The sequence below is a fragment of the Gobius niger genome (assembly GCF_951799975.1).
Source record: "Gobius niger genome assembly, chromosome: 5".
NCBI lineage: Eukaryota > Metazoa > Chordata > Actinopteri > Gobiiformes > Gobiidae > Gobius > Gobius niger.
In genome coordinates, this window is record NC_136856.1 from 34,713,817 (window position 1) to 34,726,959 (window position 13,143).

General features: G+C 44.8%; 1 protein-coding gene across 1 annotated transcript; it reads left to right on the top strand.

The window, feature by feature from the left end:
* Positions 1 to 11,691: 11,691 nt before the first annotated feature.
* Positions 11,692 to 12,636, top strand: LOC306963612 (putative nuclease HARBI1; the record flags this gene model as incomplete). The annotated part of the gene is made up of 1 exon (XM_079557188.1): positions 11,692 to 12,636. The coding sequence occupies one exon, from the start codon at positions 11,692 to 11,694 to the stop codon at positions 12,634 to 12,636; it is 945 nt and encodes a 314-aa protein (XP_079413314.1).
* Between the last annotated feature and the right edge of the window lie 507 nt (positions 12,637 to 13,143).

Genomic DNA, 13,143 nt, shown 5'->3' on the forward strand with positions numbered 1-13,143 from the left:
TCTGAACCGCTCTTTGTCTGACCCGTCACCTAGGACCAGTTTGCCATGGGGGACCCTACCAGGGGCACGAAGCCCCCGACAACAGAGCTCCCAGGATCATTCGGGTGCTCAAACCCCTCCACCACGTTAAGGTAGCGGTTCCAGGATGGGTTTAGCAAATCTTATACAAAATAAATCTATACAACCATTTCCATCTCCAATTATTTAAAGTGCTTAATAAAGTGCATTGGATCTCTATTCTTTAAACGTATCAATAAAGGTCTCTGGCGTTTATATCTCCCTCGTGAGATGAGACCCACACCCCGGCGCCACATCCCCGAGGCACCTTTGAGAATCGTGCGCACAAACGTCGCCTCTTACCGGTAGTCCCCCAGTACTTGATTTGAGTCCCCGCTTTGTCCAACTTTCCCCCCGATCTCAGCTCACAGACGTCCTTCTCGCCCGCGGTAGTTTGTTTTCCCCTCCAAGGCGGAAGTGCTTCGCTAAAACCCGTCCGGGCGCACGACGCAGGCTGAGAGTTAGTTCCGCTTCCCGCCGCGACAACCTCTGTGCTTGTCCGTATTTTGTTTGCTGTTGGGCGCTCTTGAGTGTTTCAGAAGAAGACATTTGTAGGACTCAAATGTCTTTAGCTCATAAGCTAGCTGTTTGTTTACTTCGACTGTACCTCACAAAACACAGATGTACAAAAGTATCCAGTAAAACAATGTGGAACACAGAAAGTACTACTACTGTGTTTGTGTGTGAAAGCTAAATGACGGCGCCACCACAACGTAAAGTATAAATAGAAGCCTGTTTTTAAACTCCATGTGCACTTTAAACAACAGTACAGTGGGGCAAAAAAGTCTTTGGCTGAAATCCAATAGGAATTGACCAAAAACCTTTTTGCACTGCACGTGATGAAAAGTCTGAAGTAAAGGCACTTCTGTCCATCCCAAAGTGAGCAATCCAAATGCTGCTGGGAGACATAACTCCAACCCTGCAGCTGATCAACTTCGAGAACAAGGGCCCGAAACTTGGCTTTTACCCTGTAACTTTGGATCGAGTTAGCCACTGGAGCCCACAGCACCAACGGAAACACATTAGTGCAAAATAGTTTCAGAGCTGAATATTGGAAACAGATGAGGCGGCTTACAGGAGGATATTTGTACGCAGACATCAGCTCATTGTCAGTCCATGGTGTTGGGAGATTGGATTTCTGCGAGAGTGATGAAGCCGAGAAGGCAGCAGTGTGGGTCTTCTGCTGTACTTGGACAGGCACAGATGATGTAGCCCGTCCTGTAAAGCACCGAGAATGGTCATCGATTTGAAATCTGAGCGGTTGTAATTAGCAAACGGCAAAGGCTGCAGTTAATGTTGTAGTAAGTAAACCTTTCGATAGTGTCTTGAAGACAGTTGGCTTAAAGTTCTGAGATGCAACATGGCGCAAGGCCAGACAAACTTTGGCCATTTCTCAATCTGCGGACTTGTGCGCCCAAGTTCGGTTCCAATTGAAAGTTGGCTTCTCGATTAAATGCCTATACATTAATGACATGACGCCAATGTTTATAAACTTCTATAAAGGGACAACTGAGGAAACGCAAAAATGTATTGAGTGGCGAGGTAGGCAACAATTTAAACTATAATGCCTTATTGTATTATTCATCAGGAAGTTTGTGTGCACTTCAGGCCTGGAAGTAACAGCCACACAGGCATAAAAGAAATAGAACAATCTGCTAAACAAATATAAGGTTTGATTATCAGTTCTTCACTGGACGTCACAGCTCATTTATAATTAGCCATACTGGGCATTGTTTCGATGCTGCGTGACCAACCCACAGGCGCAGGGGTGAAGCCTGGGACACTCACGGCAGCCACATGGGCATACTTATGGGGACATGGATGTTGTCTGCCGGGGCAGCATTCCATCAACCTGCCCAATACCTCTGCAACTGCGGGTGGAATAATTGTGGCCTCATCCACAGCCCCAGATACTGTCCCAGCTGCTGCCTCTACCTCTGATTCAGAGCCTGGCCCCTCACAGAGAGGGAACAAACGGTCAGCTTCTGAATCCCTGCTCAATTTCATGAAAGAGCAGGCAGAAAAAGACGACGCTGCCACAAGGGATGCTTTGGCCTGGGAGGAAAGACCGAAAGAGCAGCTGTTACTGTTTGAAAAGTTTATAAATAAAGAATCACTTATGTAGAGAAATATATAAATGATTGTGTATTTCTCTACATAATAGTTTATTACTGCATGCCTTGCCTCCTAAATACTGCATATGCACTACTCTCTTTCACGTGTATATTTGTAAATATTCTGAATGATTTGTCTGATCTATTGATATTACATATTTATATGAAAATACTATTTGTCATGTGACAATAATCACATGACCTGACCGAGTATTTAAACCTGAATCAGGCGCAGCTGTGGTACATTGTCTTGACAAACACCTAAGGGTTGGAACGCTTTGAATTTGGTGTATTTAGCATTAAAAATGCCAGACATGCCTTGGAAACCTTTTTTCTCTGCAAACAGTGAGAGGAAAATATAAGTGAAAGCTTCTTCACGTTTCCGGTCCTTGGTGACGGGTCAGACAAAGAGTTGCCTGGCTCTGCCATACTCTTCCCTGTCCATTCCACGCAGGGAATTAGTCTGGTCACGGAGCAATTGGAGCAGTTTGAACGGGCAGGTCAAACGCACACAGATTGTCAGTGAAATAAACCAATTAGCGATTAGCAGACGTGACGACAACTGTAGTCCAATTCACAAAATATGAACTGAATATAAACTCACACAGAGAACGCGGAGGCAAAATCCTCGACTACTTCATCCATGATTATGTTAATGCTAATTGAACTAGCAACATAGTGGTGCAGCGAGTGACGTAACCTTGTCATTTCTCTGTGATCGTCGTCATTGGTTCAGTCTTAGCCGCCGATCAGCAACTTGTTTACCGTGTATGGCCAGACCCACCTTCTTTCGCGCAGAACAGAAGTGGGTGTGGCTTATCAGGTTAGACAAAGAGCGGTTCAGAAGCCCCAAATGAGAAACCAACAGGCCCGGTTTGAATAGTGAGGCTGTCCTTCCGTGGACTCACCACCTGCAGGAGGCGCTATAAGGGGCAGGTGCAATGGGATTTGGGCAGCTCCAACAGCTGCCCCCATGACCTAGAAGGGTACAGGGACTCCTTGTACATAGGGGATCTCCATAGGACGAGGGCATCATGTACAGATGATGCTTTACGGGGCTTTACATCAAGGAAAGCCCCGTGTTCATCACAGATGCCCTGAAGGATGATGGGGGGGGGGAAAGCTTCCTATTGATGTATGAAGCTCGTAGTGGCTCTGCCGGAGGCACGATGCGCACATGGCCATGACCCATCGATAACCCCAGCAGCACAATCTTTACCCCTGGGGAAGTGGATGACTGTGTGGAGATTGGCCATCATTTTGTCCAGGGTGGTGCGAACAACCCTGGTGGCTGTGGATGTGGGGATGGCAAAGGTTTGCCCTGTCTGCCGGTAGGACGCACCACATGCCAACCAATGGTGACCAGCACCTTGACCTCAAGGCTCCATCCGTGGCTTTTGGAGGACTTCAGCAGTTGGAAGACTTTGTTGAGGCTCTTCCTTGAGAGCCGCAGGGACACTTTTGTTTCCTCATTATTAAAATCCGCCTGAAGGGCCAGGACTGAATAATTCAATTGTGCATAAGTAGCACTTGGCTCCGGTGGAAAGACAATACATGTTATTTATCAATTAGTCTTACTGTACAGACAAATGCAATCTGTTTGGAGTTGTGATATGATGTTATAATAACAGATAAAAGATAGCTTTAGATAGATAGGCTTTGTTATTGTAGTGATTTTTCTGTAGCCTACTTAAAAGATCATGTTAATGTAGCTCATCTGTAAGCGTAACATTCCATTATACGCATATTCGTTTTTTTTACTTGACATGGGCTATAGATGTCATTATTGCCAATATGGATATTGTATATACCCAGGAGTTCATAAGTACTGCACTCTAGGAATTGAGAAACAACCTTATCTTAAAATAAATTCTAAAATACACTGGAGGCTTACGCCGGAGTCATGTGATGTTGTCAGAGGAAACCAGTGAGAAGCCACACTGCTGTGTGTGAACCAGGCGAGAGACTGATTTACAGCTTCAGAGTGACAGTGATCAAGGCTCGAGATTAGAAGACTTGGGGCACTGATAACTTACTCCAGATTGGGGTGAGTGAGGACAGGTTTGATTTTTTGTTGTATTTTGAAATGAATCGTAATTTCAACCTGGACGACCTACCTGCAGCACACCATTCATCACTTCATCACCTCTGGAGCCCTTCGTTCACTGTGTCATGCTTCCCAGCGTGCTGCGACCCTCCTCCACCCCTCCTCCTCCTGGCCTCATCACTACTCCACTCGTTGAGGCTCGTCATCCACTGACCACCTCAAACCTCATCTTCTACCACCACCAGTGCCTCATTGTGAAGTGGAGATTATAAGCCTGGCACAGTCGTCCCCACGACTATATCCACAAGATCAACACTTGATTCCAGACACATATTTGTTTAGCTGTAGTGGCTTGCAAAAATAGTAAATAAAGGAATAGTTCACAGTTTTTCCACACTGAGATATGTTCTTACCTGAGCTTAGACCAGTTGATTCGTACCTGTCTGGTCTTTGTGCCTGTGGAAGAGCGTGGTAACTTCTAACTTCACCCCGTTTGGAGCTACAGGAATACATTGGGAGAGGCCAAATGCTAACAACATTTTTGTTTTTTTAGCGTGATTGAGGACACGCACAAAGATCAGACAAGTACGCATCAACTCGTCTAAGCTCAGGTAAGAACATATCTCAGTATGGAAAACTGTGAACTATTCCTTTAAGTCTTCACTCTTTTTATTTTCAAATAAAACATCACTAGCTGAGACCCGGCCTTTGACCGGGCCTCGCTAGTCTCCACATTTGATATTCTGAGATTATGAGTGATTACAAAGAAATGTCCAACCCGTCACACAGTCCAGCTGTAGACCAGTGGTTCCCAACCCATTCCAAAAACTATGGCCACTACAAATGAGTAAAAGAATAAAGGCAAAAAACAATTTCAAACAAACAGCAATTGGAGTGTTTGATGCACCCGTACTCCTTTCTTATTAACTACAACGACAATATGTTCGCTAAACTCGGGGAATAGAATTCAAGAGACAGTGGAATAATTATGGATAAATATTAGGGGTTCAGCTCTAACGGTTTGGTTCACGGTGCAGGACCCGAGGTTTGGTGCATCACGGTAGTGTACAATAAAAAAAATAATAAGTAGGTTTAGAACTGAAATAGCCTAATGATCGTTGTTAGACAGTATTTATAACCTTACAATAAAATTGGCAATGCTTTCAAAGCTGCTTTAGAATAAAATGTACCTTTGGGCTCACAATACGTGAAAGCAAAATAGAAAACAAATGGTACAGCAGCAACGTAAAAAAAAAGAAAAAAACTACGCAGTGCAGGCCATGCGCTCGTTAAGTGGTAGTTTCATTTTTGCTTTTACTCACACGGAGGATAAATCAGTCGGAGCAGCGCGTTTGATTAGAGGCTTTTGGGCAATGTTTAGCGTGTACTTTTTTTCGGAGACAAAGCTTTGGAGACGGAATGCGGCCAGGATTGGATCTTATATGCATTTGTCTGCGTCTCTGACATTACGCAGCACTGGATCCATAATGAACCAAAGCCTCGGTCACTGCAGGAGAGACTTAAACAAAGTCACGCAGATGTGTGTTGGAGGAGGTAACTGTACCTGTGTGGAGCGTCTTCAGCTGCAGTTTAGGGTGAGTGACGATGGCACACATCGCCCTGTTTGGATGCGCGCGCGCACACATACACGCGCACGCACACACACACGCGCGCACGCACGCACACATCGCCTTGTTTGGATGCGCGCGCGCACACATACACGCGCACGCACGCGCGCAAGCAGGCGCACACACCGCCCTGTTTGGATGCACGCGCGCACACATTCACGCACGAACGCACACACGCACACACACACACCCAAACGCGCGTGCACGCGCACACACACACACACACACACACACACACACACACACACACATCGCCCTGTTTGGATGCGCGCACACGCACGGCAGTCAGATCTCGTGCACTCGCGTTGTTGTGACGGCGGATCAGCCCCCAGCACCAACCACGCACACACTCACTACTGTCGCCAGGCTTCCTGGTGTTCCCAAAAGGTCTCCCATCCCAGTCCTAACCAGGCCCGTCCCTGCTTAGCTTCAAAGTCGGTATGGGAAATAAACATGGCGGCGCCCAGGCGGCGGCCATTGAGATTGCGTTTTCTATTATAGATTGTGTAATGTGACCAAAGTAATAACTGCTCACACTTGTATTGCGCTTCACAAGCCTGTGTTACTGGTTATTTAGTTCAAACAAATCATAACTCCGGACAAGAATGGGCAAGAGAGTTCCTTTTTTTTTTTGACCTACTCAGGTCAAGTCAGGGCCGATCATTTCGCGGGCGGGATTTGGCCCACGAGGACCCCTGGTTTAAATCATAGCTCACCTTTCTTCACCCGCACATCTTTTTATAGGTTGAAGCACAGTTTGTGCTGTTTGTATTTTATTTCACTTTACTGTTACAATTAATTACTGAAGAAAATAAGACTTCGCTGACAGGAGTTTGAACCCGGGGACCTTTGGGCTACAAAATCTGTGCTGTCTCCACTATCCACTAGGCCACCAAGCACAAGACAGTAGCCACACTGACAGCAGTTGGAGGCACAATCATTCTCCACCTGGTTCTGCTGTGGGCCTGATTTAAGGAAAGGGAGGGGGGATATTTCAGTTACTCTAAAAATCCAAATCTGCTCTGGCACTGTTGACAGAAATATGTTGACAGAAATGTGTAAAATACACACCATTAAGGAGCTTAAAGAGGGGGTATTATGCTTTTTTCAATCACATAGCACCAGTCTATATCACACTACAATGATGACGCAAACTTCTGTTGGTCTGTAAATGCAGTAAATTAGAATAACTGCCTTGTATAAAATTGCTCTCTCAAAATGGCTGTAGTGAATGTCTTGAAATAGGCCTCTGTCTCTTTAAGAACCTCTGACCCTTTCAGACACGCCCCCTCCACATGCTGTCTGTGGCATCAGTGGGGGGGGGGGGGGGGTTCTGCTGAGGAGCAGTGGTTGGTTACTCGGCTGGTGACGAAAGCTCGGAGGTGTCTCCAGGAGGTGGGGGCGTTCCTAGGAGGACTCAGGCAAACCTATCCCTAAAATGGCTGCCATCAGAGTTTTTACAGATTACTCAAAAATACGTGAATGTTCCAAGGCAACACTTCAGGCATGTTTTTAATGAGGGAATGACATAATAACATGATGTAAAGCTTGAAAAAGTCGATTTTGCATAATACCCCCCCTTTAACACACTGTCAAATACTTAACATTAATTCAGGCCAGTGTATCAGTTTGGTATGGGCAGATATTTTGTGTCATTTGTTGAGTCGTGAAATAAAAGTATGGGTGAAGAATACATGAGTACACGTCTGCTATTACAGAAGTACCCAGTAACTCCTTGCACTGGTTTCTTTCCGCAGCGAGCGGAGCAGTCAGGCAGCAGTGAGTGCTTTTCACCTCACATCAGTGCTCCTCTGTCTCATCCAGCCCCGGGATGCCAAGTCAGGGGCGGGGCCGTTTGCATGCTGATTATGGGAGTGAGGGACATTTCTAAATAAAGATTCGCGTTTTGAATTACAAATGAAGGGGACGGGCCTGTGTCACCCGAGGAGCATCCTCCGACGCAGTGGCACTGAAGCTGACGAGACGCCACGGCAGATAACTGTTTGATACTTTTTAGACGCAATATTGCACTTTCTTTTGGGACGGTTTTGATTTTCAAACCTGCCAACACGGGGGGACCATATTGAAATGAGACACGAGACTATTCTTATGCGAGATTTATTACCAGATTCAGGCCATTTTCACATGTGGAGGGTTCGTGTTACTATAATTAGTGTTTCAATCGATTAAAATACTTCATTGTGATAAATTCACGATTAATTGCAAATTAACCGTACATTTTTAAATATTCTAAATGTCCCTTGAATTATTCTTTTAATGCTCTACTCTTGTCTGGTGCCTCAAATATGCGATAGACTTCGGGTGCGGGTGGATTGGGTCAGAGAGCACACTTTCTTTCTTCCTTACATTGTTGTCTCACAACATAAAGTGCATTTTTATTGATTGATTTATTGACCTTTATTTAACCAGGATGGTCCCACTGAGATTAAGAATCTCTTTTTCAGGGGAGTCCTGGCCCATCCATTATCCATTTATTCATTAGCGCCTCTTAAACTACGCAATGTCTTGTTGAATGTCCAGTTTTATGGGGTAAACATATCATTTGCATGTTTTGTTTTCTCGTTTTTCAGCTCCGAATGACTAACATTGTCATTGATCCATCGGCAGAATGTGAGATACGCTCATTGTTTGTGATTGGTTTATTACTTCTGAGTCTCGTATCTCCGTCAGGATCAGGTCATTTCTTTTACTCTTGTTTAGCCGTATTAGCATTTTCTACATTTATCCCCAGGGTTCAGTGGTTAACATTCACAGTATCACTGTCCCATGTTCAATAAATACGGGATATATTAAAGGATCTATATCATGCTATTTTAGCCATTCCAAAGTTAAGTATAGGCATTTATATGATATATTGTACCTCTACCATTATGGAGCACTCATTTTTGTGATAAATATGTGTTTTCTGGAGGTATTTTTCAAACCCGGAAGACACAACGCTTCGATTCAGTTAACTCCGCCCCCTCTCTCCGCTCATACAACTTTACCGTAATATAAATAAACAACAATAAGTGAAGTTACTTCACGATGCAGTTATACGGAGTTGACATCTGCAACACAGCTTCATAAATGGCTAACACACATACTAATATGCTAACACACAAGCTAACCCGCGTTTGGACTGACTCACCGCTCTGGTCCGTCGCTGTTTACATTATGGGACTCGTGTTGGTTATAAAAGTTAATCCACTTTGATTCTGGTGAAGGTTCACCAAACATCCATCAGTGACAGTCACAGAAAAACAATATTTTGGTGCAAGTCGCTGAATCCCAGAGAAAAAAACAACTTCTGATGACGAGTGGCCTCTTCTTGAAAAAGGTTGAATAAAGTCCTCGTAGCCAAACGCGCTTCTTTTTCTCCGTCCGTGACATTATCTCAAGAATAAAGAACAGGTGTGTCCAGAATAAGTTGCAACGAGCTCCATCTTCAGCTGCAGCGCAAACATGACTGATCTGTTCAGACGCTCAGGGGATGTGTTTGTTTTGGCCACAGCTGACCTGGAAGCACCTCGGACACATCCTTTTTTTTTTCTTTTCCTCTTCACTTTTTTTTTTTTCACTTTGTTTCTCTCTTACAACAGAAATAATGAAAACGCTGTTTTACAAATTAAAATCAGGCCGTAAGCATAGAATTAAGACATTACATTACAGACGTCGAGCACTTCCGTTCCGTTGTTACGACACAACTGAACACTCAGTCGTTCACCAGGAGAGGGCGGAGCAGCTGCTCAGAGAGCAGGATTCAGGAGGATTACTGAGAGCTGCGTGAATGAAGCCACAAACCACTCTGGGGGTGTTTTTGATAAGGAAATAGCGTAACAACATGGCTAAAAGCTCCAAAAAGTCGATTTTGCATGATATAGGACCTTTAAAGAAGGAAACACATGTTATATTTGACACAAATAGAAGTGAATGATTTGAAGTGTTTAACAGAGGAAAATCCATGAACAAATGCTAAAGTCAATGCGTCCTGTAAAAATGAAAAGACAGATTGCCAGATATGAAACAAGGTCAGTCACAATGATCAAATATTGAAAATAGATCAAAACAATATGGAGGAAATAAGTAGCGATCGCATTTGGTTACATTGCACTGGGTTAGGGGGTGACAAGATGGCCACCAGAATGAGGGTTAAGGGTTACTTTATCAAAATTCATCCTCAATACCACGGGGGCGACCTGTAGGAGCAGTGAGCAGCCAGCGTGGGCCGGCACTCAGCGACCCATCTCCATGATGTGCAGCCAGGCTGGTGGTCAGAAACACCTGGCTGAAGGTTTCACCTATTGTACATGTTTTTAGTGGTAGGGGAAACTGGAGTACCTAGAGGAAACCTACGCAGACACACAGAAAGGCCCTGTCCAGGTGAGATTCGAACGCGGGACCTTCTAGCTGTCAAGCACAAGCCCTAACCGCTGTACAACCGTGCCGCCCGAATAGTTGGAATTGCCAGTAGTTCCAACGTATTTTTATGACTTTTGCTGCAGACTGTTCTACAAAGAAACCACCAGTGCAACAGAAACTAAATATTCCAAAGTCAACTGTCTGTGAGATTAAAATATAGTGGATGAGATGCTGCATACTGACTTCCTGCAAAGTCAATTTCTACAGACCTCCATCTTCATGTGGCCTTCAGGTTTGCTCGAGAACAGTGTGAAGAGAGCTTCAGGGAATGGGTTTTCATGGCCGAGCAGCTGCATCCACGTCCTACATTAGAGGGTGCAATGCGTTGGCTGCAGTGGAGCAGTGGACACATGTCTCCGGAGTGACCGATCACACTTCTCCATCTGGCTCTGATGGAGGCTGGGTTTGGAAGGAGAACGGTCCTCTCTCTTTTGACAGACAAAATGGCTGGTTTTACTCCTGTGTTGTCAATCATACATCTGACTACAAGAGCGGAAGAGAGGAAGGATATTAGCCGGCTGCATATATGGTTTGACCCCCAAAAAAATTGCTCCAAAATGTTTTTCAAGGGTTTTCTGTAGTATCAGGTGTGCTTATTAACATACTAAAAGTCTACCAAAATCTGACCACTGGAAAGGTCTAATTTTCAAGATGGCGTCCAAGAGGGTGGCGTGATCCTTAAAATGCCCATTACTCCTTTATTATTCATCCTAGACAAGTCATTTTGGTGTCTAACCCCATGTTTTGGGTGTCTAGGAATCCAATGGGCTTGTTCAAATTGTAGTGCCATGATCACATAATTATGATATACAAATCGTGGACAAAGACTCTGGGCCCGATCTTGTGACTGGCGCAAGGATGTCGCAGATCAAGGCGAGGCTCCGAACCTGCACGCACACCATGCATGCGCCAAGGTTTGCTCCCAATAGCTAGAGGGCGTCACTCTAAAAAACGGAGGTGGACTGAGGCGTGGCCTGTAAGCCCAACGAACCATATAAGGACTAGCTCAATAATAATAATAATAATAATAATAATGATAATACTAATCCCCAGGAGCCACCCAGCTTTAATAATAATTCCCTTGAGTTGTGCTCTACAAATAAATTTTCCTTGTCTTGATCAATATTAAAAGGCTAATGACTACAAATTTAGAGCCAACAGCGAGCCAATGAGACACTTGCGTGTGGCTACAAATAGGCAAGGCCCACCAAACCAAAGCGCGGAAGTCAATTCACAGAAAGTGTAAGTTGAACGCCCTTATTCTCCTTAAGTATGCACATAATTATGACGTATTCTTGTTAATATTTCTCACAGAAAAATGGAGTATGTATTGGCGCTGCGAAGGCAGAGGCGTGAACGCGTTCACCGGCCGCGAATCACGTTTTTAAACTATACAGAGAACGAAGCAAAAAAAAAATTGAGAATGAGCAGGGCAGCGGTGGCCGACTTGTGCCATCTGCTCTCAGAAGAGCTGGAGACCAGCTCCGTAAATCCCTATGCCCTCCCCGTTGCTGTCAAAATCACCGCAGCGCTGCATTTTTATGCAACTGGGTCGTTCCAGCATGCTTTGGGATCAATGGGTGGCATTGCACAATCTGCCATAAGTTCAGCAATACATGCAGTAACGTCAGCCTTAGTCCGACATGCCCACGAATACATCAAGTTCCCCGTATCTCCTGACCACCAAGAGCGGGTGAAGGGTGAATTCGGGGCTAAGTTTGGGTTCCCTGGGGTCCTCGGTGCGATTGATTGCACGCATGTACAGCTACGTGCGCCGTCAGAGAACGCTCTGATCTACATCAATCGTAAAGGAACTCATTCAATCAACATCCAGGTAATTTGTGATGCAATGTGTAACATAACACATGTATTTGCGAATTACCCCGGATCCACCCATGACTCCTTCATCCTGGCCAACTCAACCATTCCAGAGCTCTTCCAGGGGGATCCCCCTCTGGAAGGGTGGCTACTGGGGGACAACGGTTATGCTCTGAGGACCTGGCTGATGACAACATTCATCACGCCGGGAACTCGGAGTGAGTTGGCCTATAATCGAAAACACTCGCGTACGCGTAGTGTGATCGAGAGAACATTTGGGTTGCTAAAAATGCGCTTCAGGTGTTTGGATAAGTCTGGTGGGACATTGCTATATAGTCCTCAAAAAGTCGCAGCATTCTTTGTGGCGTGTTGTGTTCTGCATAACATGGCCATTCGCCATGGGTGTCTGCCCGACATAAACGAGGAGAGAGTGCAGGACTATGTGCGACATGATGCAGAACTGCATGTGCTGATGCCCATTGACCCAAATGCACCACAGGCAGCACGGGCGAGGAGGGAGGAGTTGGTCCAGGAATTCGGCCGCCGCTAGCCAGGTATGTTCTGTAATATTGAATTGTTCTTGTATTAATCAATTTATCATTTAACAATTATTTTGTTTTGTTTTCAGAGCTTGAGATCCAGGAGAATGTTCTCCATGGACATTTTATTTCTCGCTTGGCTCTCACTTGGCACTTCAGCTTATTGATCTGTATTTATTTTATTTCGTTTATAAGTTATGGACTTTATTTTTCAATAAATTATTTCAAACGAAATAAGCCTGTTTTACTTTGTCCAGATGATGATCTCCTTTTCAGATGCTTCTATAACAAAATGTCGAATGTTTATGGTCAAATTTGTTACACATGGCCTATACAAGTATGACAAAAATCATTTTGTACATTTGCTATATTATGCATTAACCAGAAGAGACAACTGTTGGAAATATGGTGCACTGTGCGCTCAAGTGTTTGTGATGCTGAGGCGGCACATGCGGTGTGGGCGTGTGCACGTGCAGAAGTGTATGCGTAAAGGCTTACACCCGTTCATTCATTCATGT